Raw genomic sequence first — 25,845 nt, 5'->3', positions numbered from 1 at the left:
GTGGGGGTAGCTGGGGGGAGGGAAGGGCAGGGGCCACCTCCTAGCTGTTCCATCACCCCAGCGCCCCAGGTTCCCTGCCCATAGTAACCGTGCTTGTGCCCCGTCGGGTGTGGAGTGAAGGGCTGGGGGGATGTGCAGTGAATGGCCAATAGCTGCACCCCCACCTCCAGCACTGCTTCTGCCAGGCCAGCCCTTCCCTCAGCCCAGCCAGACCCCTGACTCTCTCTACAAGCAGCTGGGGCTGAGGCAGCGCGGGAGTCCAAGGATTTACCAGCATCATCTTAGCGCACCTCCTGAAACCCTCCAGGTGACCCCAACCTGGTTTCTGCCCCTAACAAATCCCTCGAAAGTCCCCCAAGCTTCCACGGTTCCTTTGGGTCACGCCCCTGACCCCTGCTCCTCATGGCTGACCCCCCCACCCCACCGCTAAAGTTCCAGCTTTTATTTTATTGAGGCCCCAGGTCAAAAGCTAGTCCTATCTTAAAGAATATCATTTAATTCATTTCAGACGTTGTCCATACAAAGTTAGCGTTACTTTAAAAAATTACGACCATGATATAAATTGGTAAAAAAAAAAGTCCTGATTGACCTTGGGCAACCCTTGGGTGCAGGTCCACAGGGTGGCCCTGCCCCTTTCTTGGCAGAAGTGAGGCAGAGGGTGGTGAGCTGGTTGGCATCAGTCCAACCCCAGGAAGCTGAACACTAACTCGAGGGGAAGGGCTGGCTGGGAGGGCTGGGAGGGCCTGGAGGCCCTGGGGTGGGCTGGAGGGCTTAGCTTCTGTTGGGTAACAGCCCAGGCTCTCAGCTTCCCAGTCCAGCTGCGTCTCTTTGCTCCTTCTCTGTCCCAGACCATGGCCAAAGCCTCTCCCACCAGGTCTGGTCCAGGAGCATAATGGGGAGGCTCACCAGGCCACTGATGGAAGCTGGGCATGGACTCGCAGGGCAGAGAGGGGAGGGACAACAGGCAGGGGGGCCGTGGCCAGGCAGGGCTGGGAACCTGGCAGGAACCCCAGCCTCGTCCCTAGGAGGAGCTAGCTCACAGTAATGGGGCGGGGTGGGGACCATACCAGCAGAGCCGGAGGTAGGGGCTGAGCAGCATCCCAGGACCAGGAGGGGTCTTGACGGCTGGGCAGTGGAGGTCTGTCAGGGCCTGGGCCCCGAGCTGCAGAGATGTACAGGCTCCAAGTGTCCCCCAACCCAGGCCTGAGGAAGGGGGCCTCGGCCCCACAAGAAGCCCGCCTTTAGGAGCGTCTCCCCTCGGACTTGGCCTCTCTTGGGGGAGGGAGCTCCTGGGAGCAGGGCCAGCCCCATGGGGTCTCTGGGGTGTGGGCAGGGTGCTGTGCAGGCGCACAGCTCGGTCCAGACACAGTCCCCGCATCTTCCGAGCTGGGTGAGAGCAGCCATGCCGGCCCCACCGGGCAGGTGGTCAGTGTAGCACCTGGTCCAGCTCGTACTTCTCGCAGAAGCGGCTGGTGAAGGGGAAGCAGGTGAGGTATTCGACCCAGGGCCAGTGGATGGGGTAGACGTACAGCCAGATGACCAGCGAGGCGAAGAGGCCGGCGAAGACCACCAGCGACACCAGGATGAGGGCGCGCTTGCGGTACTTGTCGCTCGTGCCAAAGGTGATGTAGGGCAGGAAGGCGAAGGCCAGCAGCAGCCCACTGAGGAAGCCAAAGATGTGGGCGATGTTGTCGATCCAGGGCAGGAGGCCGCAGATGAAGAGGAACAGCACGATGGCCGACAGATTCAGGAAGGCCTTCCAGGGCCGCTCCAGCAGCTGCCAGCTCTGGAAGAGCTCCACGAAGAGGCAGGCCAGGAGGCCGAACTGCGACCCTGCAGGGCCCACCTGGGGCGGGCGGGCGGGGCGCGGACACGGTCACCTCCAGGCGCCGGGCGGGAGCCCGCGGGGAGCCCTGGGCACAGCCAGGCTGGAACCCTGGGACCCACGTCATCCTGTCCGTGAGCCCCTCCGGTGGGGACCCTGAAGCTGAGGGCCGAGGTGGCAGGGGGAGGTGCAGCCAGTGCCGCCGGAACCCAGCTGGACTCGTTCCCCCCACCCTTTCTGCAGACACCCTACTATGCGCACAGTGGGCACAGCAAGCAGGACAGACAGCCTGCTCTGGGCAGCGCACGTGGCGGGGACAGACACTGAACCAGCCCGGAGCGTGAGGTGGAACCGACCAACAAACCCTGCTTTCTTAGCAAGAACGGCCCCACGAGGGCGACTTCACATGGCCCCGCCTATAGCTAAGGGGTGCACTGGCAGGCGGTCACGGTCACTGAGAGAAATGAAGCAGGGGCTGGGGGTGGGGGCGGTCCAGGAAGGTCTTTCTGGAGGTGACCTCTACACGTGACCTGGGGGCATTGCTGCTCCCTTGTGCCCAGGGACAGACTAAGGAACTGGCCAGGAAACCCCCAGCTTAGCTGTCCATCGACTGTTGAGCCTGGCACGGCGGGGGCTGTGCATCCCTCTGGCTGACCCAGGTAGGGTAGTGGGGGTGGGGGGGCAGGGAAGGAAGTGGCAGGGCTAGCCCCACCCCGCCCACTCCCCAGAGTGCCCCGAGTTCCCCACCTCTGCCCGGTACGGAAGGAAGAGGGCGCTGGCAAGGTTGCCGGTGATGCCGCTGAGGATGAAGATTATGGAGATGCGGTGCCAGCCGGCCAGCTTCTCCAGGTCACGCAGGATGGTCATTTGGAAGATCACAGACACGAGGCAGTGGACCACGCTGGGCAGGGACACACGGACATCGGCTTCCGCCCGTGGCCACCGGCCGGGCGCTTGGGGGGCACTGGGGCCCAGCAGGTTGTGCCCTGGCTCAGGGGCCCTTCCTCCGGGGGTCCAGGTGGGCGGGCACCATGGGGGCCTGGGGGTTGGGCAGCGAGGCGCCTCTTACCCAGCGTGGAGGAACAGAGACAGCCAGAGCCTGTAGAACTGATCAGGGACCTCGGGGTTGAGGAAGGGCAGCAGTCCACACACCTTGTCCAAGCAGTGCACCTGGGTCGAGCGCATGGTGGTCAGTCCCTGGTACCCGGCTGGATGGGAGGCCCTGATATGCGGGGTTAGGACTGGACACCCGCTGCAGGAGGGCGTGAAGGCTGCTCACCGTGCCCAGGGCCCTGCCTCACCTGGGAGCAGAGCGTGGCCTTCTCGTGGAAATAGCCGTGCATGAACTCACAGTATTCGCGCGTGGTGATCTCACAGCTGGGGACAGGGAGGCAAGGGAGGACGTCAGGGGACTGAGTCCCGATCCCTCGCCTGGTGTCCAGTGCCTGGCCGCAGCAGGCATCGCTGGCAGGGTGGGTGCCCCTCTTCAGGGACCCTCACAGCACGGACGGAGCGGCAGCGGGGACAGCGGCAGAGGAGGAGCACAGGGGCTCGGGCCCGGGGTCCAGGCCGGCTCACCTGCCCTTGGTGCCGATGCAGCAGGGGCGGCCTCGGATCTGGCAGTCCATGTGCGGGAAGCCTGAGAGGTTACTCTTGGCCTGCTCTGTGCAGATCTGCCGGGAGGGGCACGAAGCAGGGATGGGGCTGTGCGGCGGCCAGATGCCTCCCTGCCCTCCTTGGACCGCTCTCCTCCCCGCACACTCACCGGCCACTTGGTGATGTCGTCGGGCCAGATGTGGGCACCACTAGAGGCCGGCTCCTCGCAGGTTCTGGAAGTAGAGATTGGAGGAGGCAAAATGTGGGGCCTTGGCTCCCCCAGCCTGCCACACCCCCTGGCCAGCATCCCGTCTGCCACGCCCCTCAGCCAGCACCCCCAGCCTGCCATGCCCACCGGCCAGCACCCTCAGCCGACCACACCCACTGGCCAGCACCCAATGGGTGGCACCAACTACATGACACTCAGCCTCGTCTTCTCAGAGAGCTCAGCCATGGGTACCTGGGGTCCTGATTGCACACGGCCCCAGAAGTCCGCTTCTGGCCCAGATCAGACTTGTCCATGGGGGGCCCCGTATCATCCTGCCACTTGACGAAAGTGGCCAGAGTCTCCTGGAGGATGGGGAGGGGCTGGTCATGGCAGGCTGGACAAGGACATGGGTAGGGGCCCCTCCAGGGCAGGGGCTCATTCCTGCTGTCCAGGCCTCTGGCTCATCTCCCAGACCCCCACCCCTCGCTGACACTCCTAGGACTTAGCTTTCACTTCTCTGGGGCTGGGGAGGTTGATACCTTCCCTGTGCAGGCTGCCTACATTGGGTGTGAGGCCAGGGAGGGGGCGCGAGCCCAGGGAGTGGGGTGTGAAGCCAGGGAGGGGTGCGCGAGCCCAGGGAGGGGGTTGTGAGCCCAGGGAGGGGAGCGCGAGCGTAGGGAGGGGGGCTTGAGCCCAGAGTTGGGGGGCGCGAGCCCGGGGAGGGGTGTGTGAAGTCAGGGAGCGGGGTGTGAAGCCAGGGAGGGGGGCGCGAGCCCAGGGAGGGGCATGTGAAGCCAGGGAGGGGGCGTGAGCCCGGGGAGGCCAGCGGAAGGATGGACGCAGTGTGCTCCCACCGCCCCTGCCGGCCCCTCCCCCAGGCTGGGCCCAGTGGAGCCGGCGCCCGGACGGCGCGGGGCTGGGCGGGGCTGCAGGGCCCAGGCCCCCACCGAGCAGTCCTTCCTTTGGGTCTGGATGCAGCCCGAACGGTCGTTTTGGACACAGCAGCCCGAGTCCCGCTCCAGGTCTCGCTCCCGCAGCACGAGCTGCTCGATCTGTTGGTCCTTCCGGATGCAAGGCGAGAACTTGGCTCCCAGGTGGATCAAGTCGATCTGGGGAGGGGGCCGCCGGGGAGGGGGTTGTGAGCTCAGGCCCAGACCTGGCCAGTGCGTTCCTCCCGAGGGTGCTCCTGCTGAGCAGGGCTTCCAGGTTAGACACAACCCCCCCCCCCCCCCCCCGCCCAGCTGGGGGTGACAGAGGCAGGTGGCTCCCTGCTGAGACGCCTCCGCGCCTGGGCCCCTCACCGAGCTGGGGCCGATCCAGAAGTTCTCCTGCTGGATGTACTTCACGTTCTCATACACACCTTTGTTCCTGAGCACCTGGTGCAGTGGTGGAAGGAGGCAGGGTCAGGGCTTTCCTGGTCCCAGGGAAGGGCTTCCAGGAAGGGGCTGAGAGGCAAGGCAGAGGAGAGCCCAGAGCCCCCTCCTGCCTGGGCCAGGTCTGTGTCTCGGAGGGACCGGGTAGCCCAAGACAAGGATGCCTCTTGGAGGGGAGGCTAGGATTCCCAGGATGGAGACCCCCTTCCCGAGCCCCACGCACCAGCTGGGTGGTGATGTGCTGGGCGAAGCCCACGGGAGCGATGCCATACGTGCCGATCACCAGCAACGTGATGATGATGTGGACGAAGGTCAGCCAGTAGGTGAAGTAGGGCCTGTGGGCAGGGCCTTGGGTCAGCAGAGCTGGATTCACGCCCCTCCCCTCAGGCCTGTGACACCCAGCTGCCGACAGCTCTTACCTGCTCCCAACCCTCCACTGCTCTGCTCAGACTCGTCCACCACTGCAATTCTTAACACGCACCTCTATGCCTTTCTCTCCCAGCTGAAACCCTCCCTGTGGCTTCTCGCTGCTCTGGGAATCAAGTCTAACGCTGCCCACTCCCACTGGTGGCCAGGCCTTGCTGCGCCTGCCCACCTTCCTGGCCTCCTTCCTCTCCTTCTCTTGCAGCTCTGGGAACGCACCCCGTGCCCTGCAGCCCCAGGGCCTTTGCACACGATGCTTCCTTGGCCTGAGATGCTCTGCCCGTCTCTCTTCACCCAGCTGACTGCTGCTCCTCCTGACCACACACCTCCCCACCCTCTGTTCACTCCTTCTCTGTCCTTCTCCGGGACACACTTCACACCTGCCATCACTTAATTTTTTGTGATCTGGGGTTCAATGTCTATCAGGTTGCTGCTAACTGTACACAGAGAATGGCCTGTTCCCAATCCTCTGGCTTCCCCAAGGTCTTGTACACAGTCCCTCTCCACAGGCCCCTCACTCGGGATCAACGCTTCAAACCACGCCTCTGATCCACCACACCTGCCCTGCTCTGCTGTCCCAGGGCCGGTGTGGCACTCAGTGAATGCTTGTTGTCTGGGACCCAGGGAGAAAGTGGGCCCAGAAAGCAAGCAGAGGCAGCAACACCCGGCAGCTCTTCCCGGGTGACGTGCACACTCGCAGGGTGACCCCAGGGACTGACCCTGCTCCCCCGACACGTAAGAGGTGCTCATCAAAGGCTCGCTGAACAAGGAGGGATGCTCCGGGAGAGGGCCCAGGGGGATTTGGAAGCCCCTCGGTCCCTCCTGGGTGGCTCCCAGCCCCTCTCCCTGGGCCTTCTCCTGGGAGCAGCCCTCCGGGACAGTGAGCGCCCCCAGGTCTCAAAGCGGGCAGGCCCGGCCGGCGGCTCACCGGTGGCTGTCGAAGCTCTCCAGCTGCCGCTGCACCGTGCTGCTGATGCTGCGGCGGTAAGTGCGGTTCAGCCAGTTGCCCACTACGCCCAGGCCGTAGTGCCGCTTCTTCCGGTCGAAGGCAAAGTGCTTCACCTTGGAGGCGATGCGCTTGCCGCGTTTGGTGGGGGGCACCGGGGCTCGGCTGGACTCCTTCCTGGTGAGGATGGCGGTCTCAGCCGGGTACCCTCACCCCCTCCTTCCCACGAGGGGAGAACCAGGAGGGACCTGCAATCTGGGGAACCCCTCCACCCTGCCCCCCACAACCAGGGCCGCCACCACGCTCCACCGGGAAGACTGCCCGGAACTCACAGGGGGATCTGATCAGGGGAGACTGGGGAGGCTGAGTGTGGGATCCCCCGGAAGTAGCTGGCAGAGAGTGGGGGCGACTCAAACACGTCATCGGGCATGGAGCTCATTTCTTCCTGGGGTAGGGGTAGAGTCGGGGACACAGAAAGAGACAGTGTGAGGAGTTACTGTCCCCCGCCCTGCCCCCCCAACAGCTCAATTCAAGGGCAGGACAATGTCGGACAGGCTCCCGGGGAGAGAGGAAGGGGAGACACGTGTCTGTGGGCCCTGATAGTGACTCTTCCGCTGGCATCTGCCCCACCCCAGGCCCTTGCTTTGCCAATGAAAGATGGGGGGCCCGGGAGCTCTGAGAGGCGGCACCCCAATCCCACAGACAGGCTTCTGGACATCTGAGGGGCTCCCGGCAGAGCATGATGGGAGGCCGGGTCTCTTCCCCCAGCTCCCGCCCACCCCAGCCCCCTGACCCCGAGGGCCCACACACCCCATGCTTGCCTTACTAAAAAACGAGGAGTCGAATGTCTCTGCCCCGTCGACCGCGTCCTCCTCCAGGGAGCTGGGGTAAGCAAAGCTGCACTTGACCACCTGGCTCCGCTGTCCCGTGGCCTCCAGCACCGAGCGCCCCTGTGTGGGGCAGAGGCACGGGCGTCAGGCCCACGGGAGGTGGTCCTGCCCCAACACCAAAGGGGTGTCAAGGCCATCCGCCCGGGGAGGTGGGACCCCGCGCAGAGCACGAGTGTCTGCAGAGGCTGGGACTGGGCTCCAGCTCCTCCCCCGGCCTGCACACAGTTCTCTCTCCGCAGTTGGCTGCCAGCTTCTCCTGGCAACCTCCTGCCTTCAGGCTTGGGTACCTGGCACCCCTGGCACCCCACCACTCACCCTGCACCCTTACTCCCGAGGTTCGGGCTTCCTGGCACAGCACACGGGGCCCCTGCTGACCTTTCTGATCCCACCTCCCATGATTCCTCTTGTGACCACCCTTCACTAAAACTACCTGCTACTGCCTCTTACCCCCAGGCCTTTGCATAGGCCGTTCCCTCTGCTGAGAATGCTGTTCCCTTCCTGGCGAAACTTTCTTTATACCTCCCAAGTGCCCTCTCTGACATCAGCCCCTCTCCTGGGCAAGACAGGGCAGCCTCTCCTCTGGGGGGCCCCCAGCACCTGTCACACCGCATGGTGACATCTTCCCCTCACCCGAGCTGAGGGCTCTTCCAGGGCAGGGACACTGGCTCAATTCTCTTTGCGGTGCCCCCGTGCCCAGCATATAACGGGGGCTCCACAAACACGGGTCAGGGAGCGGTGACTGTACATTTCACTTCCTACTTCTCATGTGTGTGTGTCGGTGCAGAAACCAGCTGCCTGTACTAGGGAGAAGCTGGGCTAGAAGGATGTGGGTGAGTCTGCCTGCTGGGCTGTAGCCCCCTTCTCTGCCCAGGGATCCCGGAGCCACTGCCCTGGCACAGACGCAGGTGCCTGGGAGGGGGGAGAGGGAGCGGGCTGGGCACAGGTGTCCTTACCTTAAGCAAGGCTGCAGCAGCTTGAAAGCTCATGTGGGCCACAGAAATCCTCTTGCGGCGGGGCAGGTGGGAATAGCCGGAGCGGACGCTGGTGAAGGAGGTGAGGGAAAGGACCCCGGGCGTCAGCGGTGGGTGCGGGGCGTGGGGCCGTTCCACGTCTTCCGGGTGGCGGAATGCCCGTCCTCGGGCCAGGGGGTCCACGATCTGGACAGGAGGGAGGCAGTGAGCAGAGGCCGCTGGGTGCTGGGCCCCTGATGGCCCTGTCCCCGGCTGGAGCCCACCTTGGGCATCTTGCAGGGCTTTGGGGACTCGGTGTCCTGGAAGGAGGGCACCTCTTGGCTGGGGAGCTCCAGGTCCCGCTGGCATGAGGCCTTGAGCCGGCCGTAGCGCACGCTGCAGTGGTGAAGGCTCCGGCGCTGCCAGTGCTGCCGCTTCAGCTCCCAGTCTCCGCTGACCCCGAACCACTGGGCCGCGCCCCTGTGGGGGCGGACAGGGCACAGGGCGCGTGTCACCGTGGCGGCGGGCCACGTGTGTGGGGAGGCGACAGGGCGCGTGTGTGTGCACGTGTGTGCAGTGGGAGGTGACAGGACATGTGTGGGTGCAGTGGGGGGTGGGGGGCAGACTGACCCCCCCGACTCAGTGTCCAGGGACTGGACGGGCAGAGGCGGGAGAATAAAGTCCAGGGCCTGAGGGCTGAGCCGGGGGTGCGGGGAGCTGCTCTGCAGTGCAGGGTTCACCCCCAGCTCCTGGACCCTCTGCAGCCTCCTTGCTGGGTCTTCCTGCCAGGCACAGAGCCACCCAGGCCTCAGTTTCCCCGGCCTAGAACATAGGCTGCTTGTCCACGCCTCCCACAAAGGGGCTTGGGGCCTCGGAGCGTCAGAGTCCATTGGGTGGGGAAGGGGGGTCTGCTGCATGGGGGAGCATGTAGGCAGGGGCGGAACGTGTGCTCACTTGCGGATGCTCTGGGACAGCGAGGCCTGGCGGCGGAAGCCAGGACGCTTCTCCGGGCTACCCTCCTGCCATCGCCCTCGCGGCTCCTGGAGGCTGACACTCTTCAGGAGGGCCGGGTTCCTGGGCCTCTGCCCTCCGGGTTCCTGGAGGCGGGAGAGGGAGACGGGCTGTGACTCCGTGGAGCTCTGAGCCTCCCCGGCTGCCTCTGCTCTGGCTTCCGATGTGAAAACTCGGACAGGACAAACCTCGACCCCAGCTGACCCCGAGCCAGTTTCTCATTCTGAGGGTCAGATGGGCCCTTTGCTAGTGTGTCCGGGAGCCTGGCACTCACTTCCCCAGGTCCCCATACAGGGCTCCCCCTCTAGGTCCTGGCCGTGGCTAAGCCGTAGGCTGGCCCAGCTTTGCGTGTTTGAAAGTGCCCTTGGCTTTGTGGGTGGCACGAGATCACCTCCCCGGGGCCCCGGGCTGCACGGGAGCCCACGCTGTGAGCAGCAGATTCTCGATGGACTCTATGGAGCGCTGGTTGGAATGCTGGCGACGGTGATTCATCCCCGTTCTCCTGCACGAGCAGAATGCTGAGAGTCGGGGTGCCCCTTCCCCTGAGTCACAGACAGTCTACCGCCCGCAGAATGGCTGGGGCCGATGGGCTTCCCTGGTGGTCCAGTGGCTAAGACTCCATGCTCCCAATGGAGGGGACCCAAGTTCAGTCCCTGGCCAGGAAACTAGATCCTGCGTGCTGCAACTAAGACCTGGCATAGCCTAATAAAAATAAATAAAAGAAGGGACTGGGGCCGGAAACAGCCAATTCCCAGGTGGTACTGACAAGAGTTTCCTATTTTCCCTGGCTGGCCACGAGACTGAGTTCCTGAGTTCAGGAGTCACTCCCAGTGACATTGGGGGCCAGGAAGGAGGGGGTGAAGTCTACGGCAGGGACTCCAACAGGCTCCGGAAGGGCCCCCTTCCAGGAAGTGAAACTGCCCTAAAGGTGCCAGGGGACACAGCAGGGGCCCCTTTTACCTGGGGCAGCATGCTGGCCTGCTCGCTCGTGGCCGAGGTCTCAGGCGGAGGGATGGTGATGGACAGGTTGGGCGGCTTCCGGCTCTGCAGGCGGCTGCTGGACGCCGAGGAGACCCTCTCGCCATTCTTGTCATCGGAGGCCATGGTGGGCAAGGGGGCAGGGCAGCTGGAAGGGAAACGGAGGAGGCACAGGTGTATCGTCGAGAGGCGACAGGACAGGGGGGACACGGGGACACTGCAGGGTGTCAGGGCGTGCCACGGCGGACAGCCTAGATTGAGAACAACCCGTGGACAGTTGGTTCAAAACTGACTCCGATACTAAACCACACAGCAGCGCGCTGAATCGGGCTGGGTGGGGTATGGCGAGAAGGTCTATTTTCATCCTTCATTTGCATTCTGGGCCGGCAGGAGCCTGGGAGGTCCCCAACTGGTCACCTCATTCCGTTTCTGGTCTCTCTGCTTCAGGCGAGGACCACACCCAGAAAGGAATGTGAGGACCAGGGATGTGGTCTTGGCCTGCCCATCAGTCTGGCTAGAGCAGGCCAGGGAGCTGGAAGGCAGATTCCTTGGACAAAGGGCCCTGCCTGGGGCAGGGCTTCGGGAGGACAGGGAGAAGGCTCCAGGCAGCCCTCAAACAAGGGACCCGCATCTGTGCAGGGAGTGGGGTGGTTCTCAGAGAAGGAATCCCTGGGCTTCGAGTGAGGAAGAGAAGGTCCAACCTAACTCCTGGGAACATGAGAAAGCCGCCGTGCTAGTAGTCCCTGTCCCCCCAGACTACCAAGTTCCTCTTTCAAAGATAAGTGAAACTGCCATCTGTCTGTTACTTTGTTCTTTTCACAAAGGAAGAATATTACATCTTAATGATAAAAATGATACATGAGCACTGCAAAAGAAAAAAAAGACCCAGACGACTAAAGAAGAAAGTGAACTGCTGGCCCGCCTGTCACCCCGTGTTCCAGGAAAGAGCTTGGAACATGGCTCCAGGTACTTCTCTGCACCTGGAAAAGGACACAATACTTAACATTTCCTTGTTGTTGTTTAATTGCTAAGTCGTGCCCAACTCTGAGACCCCATGGACTGTAGCCCACCAGGCTCCTCTGTCCATGGGATTTTTCCAGTCAAGAATATCGGAGTGGGTTGCCATTTCCTTCTTCAGGGGATCTTCCCGACCCAGGGATCAAAGCTGCATCTCCTGCACTGGCAGGCAGATTCATTATCACTGAGACGCCAGGGAAGGCCACTTAACACTTTACATGCACGTCTATCATTTCTCTACGGCATGGACATCCTTCTCTGTCAACGCAGACAGATCTACCTGATCTGTCTTGAAGACTGGAAATGTTTCTAAGAATGGAATGTACCAAGATTTATTTAAGTCCAGACTGATGGTTGCTTAGATTTGTGTCCAGTGTTAAGGAACACCCTTGCCTACATCACGTGTGTTGTGCTATGCTACATCACTTCAGTGGTGTCCAATTCTGTGTGACCCCATGGACTGTGGCCCACCAGGCTCCTCTGTCCATTGGGATTCTCCAGGCAAGAACACTAGAGAGGGCTGCCATGCCCTCCTCCAGGGGATCTTCCTGACGCAAGGATTGAACCCCTGTCTCCTTACGAATCTGCACTGGCAGGTTCTTGACCACTAGCACCACCTCCAAGTTTTGTAACAGACAAACAGTAGAAGGGGAATGACTGGACTGAAGAATAAGTGTGTCTTGAATTTCAGTGGAACTTTCCAAATGGCCCAGCCAGGAGGAAGTAGCAATTTACCCCCATCTGGGGCTTTTCCATCCTCCCAGGTGCCACTGACTCCCATACCCTCTTTGACCCAACAGAACGAACACCCTCTGACTTGACTAGTCTCTCCACTTCACCTCTCACTCTGCCCTGTGACCTTTGTCTTGCTAAAATCCTTTGCTGTTCCCTCTCCCTGCATCCCAAGGCTGCTGGGGCAGGTCTAATTTCTCTTCCCTCATATCCATCTTCTGATCGGGGTGGGGCCACATGTGGCCAGGGTGCCAGATGTCAGGGCAACACAGCGGCCACCTTTGTTTGCAGCCTGCCTGCTTCCCCACCCCTGCCTGGCCCCCAGGTGAGGTACCATCGCCTCTCACCTGCAGGGTCCCAGCAGCCTCCTGACTCCTCCTGACCTGCTGCCCCCTTGAGCCCCAACCCCAGGACCACTTCCACCCAGTGGCAGAGTTCGCCTTTTTCAACACTAGGCCAGGATCTCCAGTTCTCACTTAAAACCAAGTCCAAACTTCTCACTGGGGCTGCTGGGCCCCTCGTCCACTTCGTCTCCTCCTTGGTCCCCACCCTCACCCCAATCAGGCCACCCAGGGTCCCTCACTGCCCTACACCTGCCAAGCTCTATTAGGAGGTGCTGGGGGGTCATGGTCAAAAGCACAGACAGGAGCTGGGTAGCCCGGGGTTTGACCTGCATCTGATCACTGGTCACCTAGGTCCTCTCCTTATGGGGGGGAATAACCCCCTCCCCTAAAGAGACATCCCGGGCATCACGTGACTGCACGCACGACACGCACTTAGGTGGCGCGCCCACGGACACTCGTTCAGGAACGTTCACAGCTCCACGTTCACTGGAACTCAAAGGTGGAAACAAGCCAAACGCTCATCAAAATACAAGTGGGAGGAGGGAGAGATGAATTAGGAGCTTGGGATTAACACATACACACTACTATATCTGGGGTTCCCGGTGGCACAGAGGTAAAGAATGAGCCTGCCAATGCAGGAGACGCATGGGACGAGGGTTCGATCCCTGGGTTGGGATGATCCCCTGGAGAAGGGAATGGCAACCCACTCCAGCATTCTTGCCTGAGAAATCCCATGGACAGAGGAGCCTGGCAGGGCTACACAGTCCGCGGGGTCACAAAGGGTCGGATATGACTGAGCACACACCCGTTCCTTCCTTCCTCCTCACTGCTATATACAAAACAGACAATCAACAAGGACCTACTATGCAGCACAGGAAACTGCTCAGTATTCTGCAGTGGGTCTTCCCTGCTGTCACAGTGGATAAGAATCCATCTGCCAATGCAGGGGACACGGGTTTGAACCCTGGTCCTGGAAGATCCTACATATGGCGCAGCAACTAAGCCTGTGCATCCTAACTTCTGAGCTTGCACTCTAGAGCCTCTGAGCCACAGCCAGCGAGCCTACGTGCTGCAGCTACTGAATCCCGTGCGCCTGAGCCTGTGCTCCACAATGAGAAGAGCCACCGCAAAGATACGCCCGCACACCACAACCCAGAGGAGCCTCTTCTCGCCACAACCAAAGAAAGCCCGTGAACAGCAATGAAGACCCAGTGCAATTAAAAAAAAAAGAAAAAAATTCTGCAGTATGGGAAAAGAGTCTGAAAAAGGATAGATATACGTACATGTATAAGTGAATCACTTTGCCATACCCTTGAAACTAACACAACATGATACGTCAACTATAGCCCAATACAAAATAAAAGTTTAAAAAAGGGCACTATAATCTATGGGGGAAAAAAGAAAAAACTTACAAATGGGTAAACAAAATATGTTAAATCCACACAAGGCACTATTACTCAGCCACAAAGTGGAATGACTCGCTGAGACAGGCTGAACACAGATGAACCTGGAGCACGTTATGCTAAATGAAAGAAGCCAGACACAGACAGAACACATACTCCAGGGGTCCAAATGCAAGTTCAGAAGAGGCAAATCTATACACTGAAGAATGAGTCACGGCTTAGGGCTGAGGGTGACAGCTAAAGGACAGGGGATTCCTTCTGAGATGATGAAAATGTCCTAAAGTAAATGAGTTTTACATGAACTGTATAAATTGAGTGTGAACTATATCTCAATAAAGACGGTTAAAAAAAAAAGTTACGTGCTCCATAAATGTTGGGCCTTTGCTTGGGACCCTGCTGGCTCTCTCCAGATCAGATTAGCGCTTGTGCACAGCAGGTGGCTCCTTCTCATCATTCTGGTCCCAGCTTGAGTGCCACCTCCTCCAAGGAGCACCCCCTGACTGCCTGAGGCAGCACCCCTCCCACCCCATGTGTCTCTCCATCGCTTCACCCTGCTCGTCTCCCTCTTTCTGCCTTATTCACAGCTGAATCCCTACTGTCAGCAGAGTGCTGGCCCACGGGTAGCATCAGTACATATTTGTTGAAAGTCAGATAAGCAAGCAAGGAAAGCAGCTGGTACCTGGGGTCCATGCTACTCGGCCACCCAGTTACCTACCTTCAGGCTGTGGGCTGAGCTTGTGGTTCCCTGGGTCTTGTTGCTGAGGACTTTAGAGCATGTTCTAGCCCTTTCCTCACTCTGCAGAGATGCTCTGGGGTCAAGTCTCAGCTCTGTGGAGAGGTGGCTGGATGCAGAGACAGATGGAAAGACAGACAGATGACTCCGGGTCATGCAGGGCCGTTTCCTTGGTGCTCACAGCCTATAAGGAAGTGAAGGCAGGCTCAAGGGGGTATGTCAGGACCAGTGTATCTTTCCATCTTCTTGACCTCAGTCTCCTCATCTATAAAATGGGGATAATTCTACCAGCTTCAAAGGTGGGAGATTAAGAAATAACCCCTCTTCTCCCCTTGTGATGATGAGCTAGGTTCTTTAGAGCGCCCGGACGCCAGGGGCCTCTGGGCATGTACCTAACAAAACCACATAAAGACCCGGCCTCTGGGCTGGGAACCATAATCAATACGCTCCCTACTTTCTTTTCTTGTTTCTAAAGAGCTTCATTAGAAACACTGAACTTTTAAAAACGCAGGCATTATTGGCTATCTTCTGATCAAGATTTCTTTTCAGTTAAACAAAGGCAGATATTCAAGGCAGTGTTTAAAGGATTCAGACATGTTTTGGCTCTTTAACAATTAGTTTAGGTGAAATCTTCTTCACTTATGCCTGCAATGCAGGAGACGCGGGTTCAGTCCCTAGGTTGGGAAGATCTCGTGGAGAAGGGAATGGCTACCCATTCCAGTATTTTTGTCTGGAGAATTCCATGGACAGAGGAGCCTGGTGGGCTACAGTCTGTGGGGTCACAAAGAGACACAACTGAGTGACTCACACATACACACCATAAAAGGATTAAAAAGTGAACAACTCGTGGGACTTCCCTCGTGGTCCAGGGGTTAAGACTGTGCTTCTGCTGCAGGGGGTGACAATTTGGTCCCCAGCTGGGGAACTAAGATCCCACATGCTGTGTGCTGCGGCCAAAGGAAAAAAAAAAGTGAACAACTTGAGGGCATGCCTTTGTTTCTGAGAAGTCCTCACAGGGGGCATGCTGGTATAGTTAGAGTAGGGGCCCCTTGATGGAGCCCCTGAGGGCCGCTGCGGGCAGGACGGGGTCAAGGCCCCAGGCGGGCCAGGCCTTGCCTGCCCTTTACCTGCATTATCCTACTCTGTCCTCAAAACTTGCTTTGAGGTAGATACTATCAACTACCTTTTTGTGAATAAGAATGGAGGCTCAAAGGGGTTGAGTAACTTGCCCAAGCTCACACAGCCAGGATGGGGAGCAGCTGGGACTCAGGCTGCTCTGGCTACAGGGCCCGAAGCCTCTTTGGCCACAGGCGCCCCTTCTCCCTAAATCAGGAGTACACTTGCAGCCAGAGAGCCTGCTATCAGGAAGACAGGGCAGAGTCCAGCCTGGAAAGAAACTTGATCGAACATCTCAGCACTTTGCAAGCCGTGCTCCTCAGTGGCCTGGGGTCACCAGAGGTGCCCAAGGGGCCACCATGGGGTAAGCTGGAGGCTGGGGGAGGGCCCGGGACCCCCCGATTCCTCACGGCAGCAGTCCTCTGGCTTTGAGCAGGGCCTCTCACCTCCAGTCCTACAACTGCAGATGAGAGCTCTGGGCACAGAGTGGGTGCCAGAGAGCTATCTGAGGCCCAGCTGGGGGCCCGGGATGCTTCCTGCTTAAGGCTTGACCAAGACTTGGGCATTCTTTCTTCTTTCCCACGTGTGGGGAGTGCTGACCTGCACCCCAGGGCAGACGGGCTGTTGGCAGGCGCCTCAGACGCCACTTGGCACCACTCAGGGGACCGCTCCAAGACAACAGCCTCTCCTGGGGCCCCAGCACGGAAACTTCTCCCGCTGGGCTGCCCCTGGGACCAGGGCGCAGTGAGAGGGCACCAGGCGGGCACCGCACTGGGAAACTGACACCAAGGACGAGTGGAGGCAGCGGGGAGAGGCTGGGGGCGAGTCTGGGGCTGCCAGCCCTGAGCTCAGTAAGGTCACCAAACAGTTGGATCCCTGGTTGACTCGGAGCTCCTGATGAGAAGAAGGGCAGACCCAATCCAAGGCTGGGGGTGGGGGGACTGGACCCACCCCAGGGAAATCCTAGCAGTCCCAAAGAGAAGTGGCCAGTCCCGGAGAGCAGAGGCAGGGCAGGGGCGCCTTTCACGTGGAGCCATGTAACCATCCTCATAGTGTGGTGCCCAGAGCCTTGGCCTGTAAGCAGCGTGACCTCCACGGCCTCAGTTTCCTTCTCTGTTGAGCAAGGGGGGTTGGACAAAATGATGTCCCGCTGTGACATCCTTGAGCCCACATATTGGGCATAAAAATACCACTTTGCCCCAGTCACTCTCCCCCTGTAGAGGGGATATGCCCCCAGCTGATGCAGACACAGGGGGTGGGGGCACCCGAAGCCTAGCCCCTGCCTCCAGACTCAGGGAGGGAGGAGCTGGGGGTGGCAGGTGCCTGGGGTAGATTCAGGGGTTGTGGACAGACCCTGGGCACCCGCCATAACCCAAGTCTAGGGCGTGGAAGAGCCCAGATGGCAGAAAAAGTGCTGGAGCACTGGGAGCGCCTGCCCCGCCCAACGCTTATCTCCTGCACCCCAAAAGTGCTTGCTCATTGCAGAGGAAATTGTGACATCCTGGGACCAGGCTTCCTCCTGACCCAGTCACATCCGCTGCTCTCTGAGAGCCCCCTGCCAGGCCTGCCACAGCATCCAGCCCATGGGTCGGGGGTGGGGAGGTTTGAGGGCCGGACCCACCTGGCTGGACCACTGCCACCTGCCCATAAAAATTCTGGCCTTGGTGGGGGCCTGTCCCAGAAAAAGGCCTTCAGTCCCAGGGCACCCAGGAGACCCCAAAGGGGCCTGGGGAGAGGAAGGGGGTCCAGCCTGGAGTAGGGGGGTACATACCCAGAGCAAGTGCAGTACAGAGTTCAAGTCACCCCAAGGTACACCCAGGGTCTGAAACCCCACCGCCTCCACGCCCAGAGGCATAGCCTAGGATCAGACACACAGGGCAGAAACGCAGACTCAGACACTGCACGCTGGTTTCGCCAGGGAATCCGGTTTCCCCACAGGGCGGGGCCGGGCACCGCCAGCTGAGCCCTGTCCTGGCAGCCACAGCCAGGGCAAGCCAGGCCTCCCCGCAGCGGGTCCCCCGCCAGAGCCCTACCAGGGCAGGTGTCCCCTCCCCAGGCTGCACGGGCCCACTGTTCCCGCCCCACCTGCCCCCAGGTGTGGTTCCATCCCTGGGAATCTGACTCTGGTGTCCTGTTTCTCCCTCCATCTGCCCACCCCCACCGCACCGACACACCAGCAGGTTTCTGAAGCCATCCCCGGGTCTTGCTCACGGTGGATGGATTTTCCACACCCCTTGGGGCTTTGAGGACCTCCCGAGCCAGAAGCAGGCAGGGCAACTTGACACAAGGACTCAGCCTGAGTGTGGCCAGATGTGGGGACACAAGGGAGGGAGGGGGCCCTGGGAGGAGGGATGAGCAGCCCATCCCAAGAGGGGCTTTCTGAACCATAAGGTCAGGAAGGTTAGGGGATCCCCCAAAGCGAGGGCCTCAGGCACCCTGAACAGAGGAAGAAGAAACCACCATCTGGCCCAGAGGTTCCCCCCAGCTGGTGGCAGGCGGGCAGTCTGGAGGGAAGGGAGGCGGCCAGGCAGCTGGGTCCTGCCTGTCCCCCCTGCTGAATCACAGGATGTTGGGGTGAGGGCGGGGGGCAAGGAAGTGGCCTTTCCCCGCTCTTGCTTCCCTGTCACAGAAACTGAAACCCGCTTTTTTCCTCCCCACAGCCGTTCTAGGAACCGGGTCGGTTTTAGAAAGCAGCAAGGAGGAAGCGGGCCCTCGGGCGGCGTGCAATCCCCCAGTGCAAGCCCTGGTTCTGCTGAGCTGGGGTGGGGGCCGGGGGGAAGCGGGGGGCTGCTCTGGCTGCGGCAAGGCCCGGCAAGGGGCAGCTTATGTAAAAGGTGCCACCTGGCCAGGATCCCTACCCGTGGCCCCACGCTGGCCCGAGCAGCCAGTGACTCACCCTGAATGCCTCCCTGCCCTGGCAAGAGTGAGTGTGGATAGGAGAGCCTGACAGGAAAGAGCCAAGAAGGCCAGCTGAGGGTCGGACAGGACCAGGAAGACCAAAAATGGACAGATGAAAAGGGAGGGAGGCAAGTGCCCCAGGTTGGGGCCGGAAACCCCACCATCAGAGTTAGAGGAAGGAGAGTGGGGAGGGGGTGCCCATCTGTCTCCAGAGGCCAGCGGGAGCCCTCCCCGGGACCCCCTGCCTCCTGGCAAGCATCCGCTTCCCCAGGGGAGCCAGCCAGCAGACTTATTTCACAGGCCGCCCTTCAGCCCAGTTCCCCCCAACGGAGAGGAAAAATGAAACCACTTGTGGGTTGGCGCCCCAACCACAGGGAGAGGCCCCACTCACAGAGGGCCCTGGCCCAGGAAGGCCCGGATTGATCCTGCTTTCTGCTCAAACTCGAGAAGATACAGAACCTGAGCGCAGGGTCAAGGGCCTGGTGACCTTCCCCATCCGAAACCAGGCTCGGGCTTCCCACGACTGGGCTGGGGTGGCTTGAGAGTCATGGCCAACCACAGACCTGGGACGTGGGCGCCAGGCTCCAGGCCACTGCCAAGAGCGTGCAGGGGCGAGGAGGACAGGTTGCCATGTTCCCAGCCCCCACCCCATACCACCCGGAGGTTTGCTCAGGACCACACACCAGTGGGGGGCTGGCCGGCAGAGATGTGAATGCCCCATCCCCTGTAGGGACCCCCAATTCCAAAACCCAGCTGGAACTGCCCAAGCTGCATGGCCCCCCATCCTAAGGTGTGGGGCGCTGCTGGTAACTTATGGGGACAGGCATTATTGGGAGGGAAAGGCCACCAGATGGCCCCAACCAACCACAACGCTGTGCCCTGTCCACCACGGTGCCCTCCCGGAGGCCCCACTGGGAATCTCTGGCCTCCAGGAGCTGCTGATGGAAGCAGACCAGGGACAGCAGCTGGGCAGAGACCTTCCAGACCTTAGACAAGTAGCAGCCTCCAGGGGCTGGGGGCCGAAGGCCGCTTAAGAACAACAGCGGGAAGGGATGGAGCGGCTGGGTCCTGGGATGCTCTGCCCGGCAGTCTGGCCTCCTCTGGGAAGCTGGTCTTTTCCCTCCTGGTTCTACTGCTCCTGGAGCACAGCCAGAAGGCTCTGGTCCATCCAGACTGGATACCAGGGCACAGGAGGGAGCCTGGTGGGGTAAGGGGCACATGAATCGCTGGGCACCACACTGACCCAGACCTGGCGTGAACCAGGCTTTGCTCCAAACACTCATGAGGAGTTTGCCTCTCTCAGGATCTGCAGGTACTGGGAGCTGGGTTTCCACTGGTCCTCGGAACCAGTAGGACCTAGCACATGCTCAGTGGTTGGGGGGGATGGGTGCAACATGGGTAGGGGAGGAGGAGAAGCCCATGTCCCTCCCGCTGGGGTCTCCCAGACCCTGAGGCGTCTGCAGACACGACCAGCCCCGGCACACAGAGCAGGCCTCTGTCTTGTGCTTGCGAGGGCGGAGGCCACCCAGTTCCCATCCACGCCTTGTGGCCTGGCTCCAGACAATGAGAACGCTGTCCCACTTGGGGAGACGGGGTCAGAGGCCCAGCCCTGAGCGCTGTGTGATATTAAGCAAGCCACTTGGCGTCTCTGAGCTTCAGTGTGTTATGGGGTCACCCTGGGAGGCTGGGGAGCCGAGGGACAAAGCCTGATATTCACAGAAAGGTTAAACACTTTGCCCGCTGTCACTCAGCCACTGTTGGGCCCTGGGCTGCCCGGGGTCGCTCACCTCAACGTGCTCAGGACAGGGCGCCGGGTGCCCCTCACTCCTGGAGGCTGGGGTCGGCCGTTAGCGTGGAGCGAAGATGCCAGGCAAACACTTTTCAGCTTGTAAACAGTCATTAAGGAGCTAATAAACTAGACTTCCCAGAATCCTGCCCTGGGGCTTGCTCCATCCCTGGAAGAAGCTGGCCCCAGTCCCGACGCCTGCTGCGTAGACGTGGGCCAGCCAGGCCCCTCAGACCAGAGGGGCTCTCCGCATGCATTACCAGCTCTATCTCTCCACCTTGCTTTGGAGCCACTGAGGTCCTCTTATCGAGAAATGGGAGCTGAGAGGGCTCACACTCTAGCTTGGCCTCCTATCTACTGGAAGACTGAGCAAGTTATGACTTCTGAGCCTCAGTGTTCTCTGCTGTGAAATGGGGTGATGCAGCAGAGATGACATGACGTGGTGAATGCCCAATGCCAGGGAACATTGGTGGAGGGTAACTTGTAGCTTCTTTTATTCCTGGCTGGCCTCCGCCACCATGGCTGACTTGGTTTCTACATCAGAGCCAAGCGGCCCAGAGGCAGCAGATCTCTGACAGGTGGGGAAAGTGAGGCTCGGAGAGGTAAAGGCACCTGTCCAAGGTCACACAGTTAGGCCGTGGGGCTGTGGCCTCCTGCCATCTGGGTACTGGTGAGGCGAAGTGGCAGAAGAAGGGGGTGGTGACTCAGGAGCTGGAGTGAGTTTGGGGTGCACAGGCCTTTGACTCATGAGTCCTTCCCCGCCCCCCCAAGTAGAAATGACATCATCTAACGCTTGGTGGCACTTCCCAGCTTATCTAGGGCTTTCACAAACATTCTCTCATCCTTGTCCTTATCTCACGATTGTCATTGGCTGATAAAGCCATCAGCTAATGAGCCAGGGCTCGGGCAAAACTGCAGTTCCAAGGCCGGCTTCTACCCAGTCCTGCGCAGGTCCCCCTTCTCTTCCAGGCCGTCTGGGGTCTGCACCCGGGGGCAGAACCTTGGGAGAGCCATCAGGAGAGGGGACGACCACCAGAGGATCCTCGTGGCACAAGCTCTGGGGACACACTTGGGAGGCAGAGAAAGCCAAGCTGGCCTGGCTCCCAGCTCCAGACAGCCCGGCCAGCGGGGAGCAGGGCTGAGGGTCATGGCCTCCACAAAACCCCCCACCCCACCCAGCAACATGACGCACACACTGGAGGGTGGGGGCCAGCGGTTCACAGCTTGGTCCTCCCTTCTCTCCCTCCAAAACCCACCCTCCATTCCTGTGGCCTCTGTGATGCTGAGGTCCCCCACCCTAGACCCGGCTACTTCTAAAGGATGACACAGCCACGATGCTATTCCACAGCCTGTTCTCAGCTTGTCCCCCCAGCAGGCCATGGTAAGACCTCTGGCCTCACCACAAGTCCATCCCAAGGGCACACGGACATGTCCCTGTTACTGTGATGTTTCTGTTACTCCCTCACCACGCTCCTCGTGCAGCCAGACACCTGCCCAAGCTTCACATGAACCACCACTGGAATCCTCCCAGGCAGACCACTGTGACCCCGCTGCGGAAACTGAGGCACAGACTATTTAAGGGACCCTCCCCTCCATCCTACTGACCACACTCTCATAGCCCAGGCACCTGCCAGAACCTGTGCCTTGCTTTTTGGCTCCCCCAGCTGAGAATCACCCCCTCCCACCGCCACCCCCACCCTGCCGGCCAGCATCCCTGATGGGTCCCCCTTGTCTGCGCTGCCCACTTAGTGCCAGCCACTTTTCTGGATGGTCGGATGGCATCACCGACTCTATGGACATGAGTTTGAGCAAGCTCTGGGAGATGGTGAAGGACAGGGAAGCCTGGCGTGCTGCAGTCCATGGGGTCGCAAAGAGTCGGACATGACTGAGTGACTGAACAACTTTCCTGGAAGGTTCAGAATGTGCCTTCCCAAGGCTCTGAAACCGCAAGCCTTGCATCTGGGTCCCTAGATAAACTTACTGAATGAGGGAACGTGGACACAGTGGCTGTCTGTACTGCTCTGATGTGGAGAAGAAAATGCTCTCTTTATGCTGGTCCTGAGAGCAGCCCTTGCTTCGCAGCCTCCCCACTGTGGTCACCACTCCTTCCCCAGGCTGGCCCAGCTGGATGGGAAATTGGGAGCAGACGCGTGAGCTCACTCTGGAAATCCCCAAGGGTGGCCAGGGCAACACTAAGGTCTGCTCCAAAGTGGGCATCACGGAGACCCGAGGGAACCTGCAGTCTGGAGTGTACATCCCCTTCGATGTTGCACAAGGCAGGTGGCGGGGCCACCCTAATCCTTCCACCCCTCATCCCAACCCACAGGGAAGTGCCAGATGGCTCATTCAAGTCACAGGCACAAACATACCATCCCTTGACTTCCTGCTCTCATCTGAGGCCTCGCCTAGGGAAGAGTTTACACAGCAAGTCACACAGCCTGCAGAGAAGTCTGGCCACCACCACTGACCCGGAGCTGGGCTTGGACCCCAGCGACCCCCACAGTGCATTTATGGCATGATTCATTCCTCCTCTTAGAAGACCAGGAGTCCCCACCTTGGGCAGTGAGCATCTGCCTGTGTGTGTGTGTGTGTGTCCAAGTGTGTTACACCAGGTGCTGCTGCAGCTCAGAAATGAGTAAATGAGGTAGAAGTCACCTGGTACTCTGTCGCCAGCTGGTGGCACAGGGTTTTAGGGCTGGACTTGGAAGAGGTGGCCCAGGTTCAACGTGAGGCCCTGCTGATAACTTCCTGAACAGCTTTGTGCAAGTCTGAAAGCTGCTTTATGCCTTCAGAGGCACACAGAAGATGGGAGGTCGCTATTACAGGTTGATTTTGTTTTTGTTTTAGCTGAAAAGGTGAAAGCCTCACTCCAGCCTTTTAAAGTTAAAAGATTAAAAGAAGCCCCCCAAAGCAAAAGTCAAACCAGAAACTGCCACTCTGACCCCACCAGGGTTCCCAGGTGAGAAGGCCAGGAACCGCAAGTAAACAGGATGGAGGGTGGGCGTAGGAATGGAGATTGTCAAGAAGTGGGCAGGGAGGGCAGTGAGGGGGCCTGGGCTCCTGGGCGTGGACAGCTGCTTCATCCCATCCTGCCCTCTCTATGACAGCCCCCCCCCCCCCCGCTGCAATTCCCTGCACAGCGGGGGGCCCAACGCAAATAATTAATTCAAAGTTGTCCCTACCGGGAAACCCCCTGGCCTGTGGCTCCGGTGAGCCCCATCTCTCACTGGGGCTCTGCTAACACCAGGAGCAGGGGGCGCCTCGCTGCACTAGCATCAGGGCCCACCCTGGGTCTCTCATCTCACCCAGAGTTCCCACAGCCGCCGAGGAACTTTTTACTGCAGGAGGGAAGCAGACTGTGAAGCGGCAAGGAATGTGTCCTGTTATTCCTCGGATGTTATTTTCCTGGTATAAGTGACTGAGGAGTTAGGAGTAGGTTCAGAAGGGAAAATGACAACTGGTCACATGGTGTCAGGCATCCAGGCCCGCCCAGCAATCAAGGGTTGGGCAGTCTCTGAGCACAGAGCTCGCCCCCTTCCCACCCTCCACACTGTGCGGATGTCTGACCCCCAGGGCTGCCCTGGCTCACCCAGCGTGGGAGGTGCTCTGGGGGTGAAGCACTCCAGGACCCAGCTGTGAGACAGCCTCTGTTTCCAGCCCCTCCCCATGGCACCCAGAACTGCTTAATGCAGGGCCTGGGGTTTAAGTAGGAAAGAGGCTGGTGGCACCAAGGGCAGCCTGCTGTTGGGACAGGACTGCCCTCACGCCTTCTTACTGCTTATCTCATTTGGGTTTCTTCCTCCTCTAACCTGGTGAAACTGAGGCAGGGAGGGGCAGTCAGTGAGAAGTAACCTGATGAACCGGGTACCGCGCCAAGCTCAGCACAGCAGTTCTGACACTTCCCGCTGGATAACTCTTCATGGTAGGGGGTTGTCCTGCACACTTCAGGATGTTTAGCATCATCCCCAACCTCTACACGCTAGATGCTGGGAGCCACAACACTTACCCTCCCCACCCCACCGCCAGGTGTGACAACCAAAACTTCTCCAGACATCGCTGAATGTCCCCCTGGCAGGCAAACCACTCCCCCAGGCCCGTTTGAGGGTCACTGCTCTGAAGAAGCTTCACTTTCCACCCTGCTCTGCCTCACCTACAGTGACCATAACAAGACACAGACGCTGGGCCCATTACATTTCAGCAAATACCACCCACACAGGGTCCTAAGGCTAGCCATTGGGAAAGAGCAGCCAGTCCACGTGGGGGGTCAGTCCGCAAGCCCTCCCCTCCTCAGACTCTCCCTTCTCAGCTCCAACTCCAGGCCTTCTCCCTCGACCTTCCACCCCGGGCTCCTTCCTCTCTGCCCTGGAGTTAGGGGCTTATACTCTAGAGACATACTCCTCTCTAACCCAACGCAGTACTCAAGCCCCTCTGTCCAGAAGTCAGGACTCCTGGGTCCAACTTCTGAGCTCCGGTCCGGCCTGGCTGCGGCACCTGTTTCCACCCCGGCGAGGCCGAACAAACTCCCCGGTCGCTGCAGCTCACCCAGGAGAAAGTGGAGGGGCGGGGACGGTCTGAATTCCGGGCGCTTCTGGGGCGAGGCGGGACTGCGCGGTCCTGCCCTGGGGCTTTCCCCCCGCTCTTCCTCCTGGGACTTGAAACTGCGGCCCAATCATCCTGTCCCCGCCTCTGGTGACTCGTGGCCCAGGGACCCGGGAGGTGTCTTATCCGAGCTGAGCCTAGGGACCAGCAGACCTGGTCCAAGGGCCCCGTCCCAGTCCAGCCCCGGCCTCGGGTATCGGCCCACGTGGAGCCAGCGCCGGACCCTTCGCCGGTCACTCACCGCCGCCCCAGGCGCGACCCCGCGGCCCCTCTGGCGCCCGGTGCCCAGCCGCCGCGAACCGACCCCTCCCGGGGCCCCGCGCTCACCTCCCTGCGGCCCCAAGTCCCCGGGACTCAGCTCCTAGCTGCGCCGGCCGGCCGCTGGGTAGTGGCTCCCGGGGGCGGGGCCCCAGCGCTCCGCCTCTTCCCTACCTGCGCGCGGTCGGCGGGGGCGGGGCCGGGAGCGGGGCCGGACGCCTGGGCGGGTCCGGGTCCTGGAGGCGGGGCCGAGCTCTGGGTGGGGCGGGGCCTCGCTCTGGGGGCGGGGCCTCGCTCGGTCCCCTAGGCCAGCATCCTCTGCCGCTCTAGGGTCGCACTGCCCTTCCTCGGTCGCTCCAGTGATGTCCCCGCCCGGGCAGAACCCTATTTTCCTCCGGAGCTACTCTCTTCCGGGCGCCGTCCTCTCCTCCCCCAGTAAAACGTATAATCTAGGTCTGAAGTGCCATCATCCCGTCAACTTCCAAGAAAAACCTCTCCAATAACAGCCCCCTCCCAGAGCCTTTATCCCTGGATCAAACGAGCCTGTTCCCTCGGGCCTTTTAGCCCTCAGGCGTTCCTTCAAACTCATTTGGAGAGTCTCGTCTGCAAGTCCTGCTGCGGTTGCCGCCTCCGGGACGCCTCCTCTGATTTCCATCGCTGCTCTAGACTCTCGTCCACCGCGAACGCGCCCTCCCCCGCATCCTGCCGCAGCGAAGGCTCCCGGCCGGGCAGAGACCGGGTCTTACTCAACTTCCCCCG

The 25,845-nt window shown here is 60.4% G+C and overlaps 1 protein-coding gene across 1 annotated transcript; it reads right to left on the bottom strand.

The window, feature by feature from the left end:
* Positions 1-519: 519 nt before the first annotated feature.
* RHBDF2 (rhomboid 5 homolog 2) lies at positions 520-25,218 on the bottom strand. Its single transcript, XM_052657565.1, has 19 exons — positions 25,156-25,218; positions 14,412-14,613; positions 10,183-10,348; positions 9,166-9,308; positions 8,496-8,691; positions 8,215-8,418; positions 7,193-7,321; positions 6,704-6,816; positions 6,354-6,548; positions 5,226-5,337; positions 4,931-5,005; positions 4,577-4,738; positions 3,882-3,991; positions 3,591-3,654; positions 3,404-3,498; positions 3,127-3,202; positions 2,895-2,995; positions 2,573-2,726; positions 520-1,846 (listed from the first exon to the last, which is right to left on the bottom strand). The coding sequence occupies exons 3-19, from the start codon at positions 10,324-10,326 to the stop codon at positions 1,427-1,429; spliced, it is 2,493 nt and encodes an 830-aa protein (XP_052513525.1). The 5' UTR covers positions 10,327-10,348; positions 14,412-14,613; positions 25,156-25,218; the 3' UTR covers positions 520-1,426.
* Between the last annotated feature and the right edge of the window lie 627 nt (positions 25,219-25,845).

Source organism: Budorcas taxicolor, chromosome 19 (assembly GCF_023091745.1).
Source record: "Budorcas taxicolor isolate Tak-1 chromosome 19, Takin1.1, whole genome shotgun sequence".
Taxonomy (NCBI): Eukaryota; Metazoa; Chordata; class Mammalia; order Artiodactyla; family Bovidae; genus Budorcas; species Budorcas taxicolor.
The sequence above is the reverse complement of the archived record's forward strand: the minus strand, read 5'-3'. Positions and strand labels throughout refer to the sequence as shown.

Coding starts and splice junctions, on each gene's coding strand:
- RHBDF2 (XM_052657565.1), bottom strand. CDS start 10,326: ATGGCCTCCGATGACAAGAATGGCGAGAGGGTCTCCTCGGCGTCCAGC. Junction 8,692..9,165: donor CTGTCCCAGAGCATCCGCAA/GTGAGCACACGT, acceptor CCGCCCCCACAG/GGGCGCGGCCCAGTGGTTCG. Junction 6,549..6,703: donor TCCCCTGATCAGATCCCCCT/GTGAGTTCCGGG, acceptor CATCCTCACCAG/GAAGGAGTCCAGCCGAGCCC.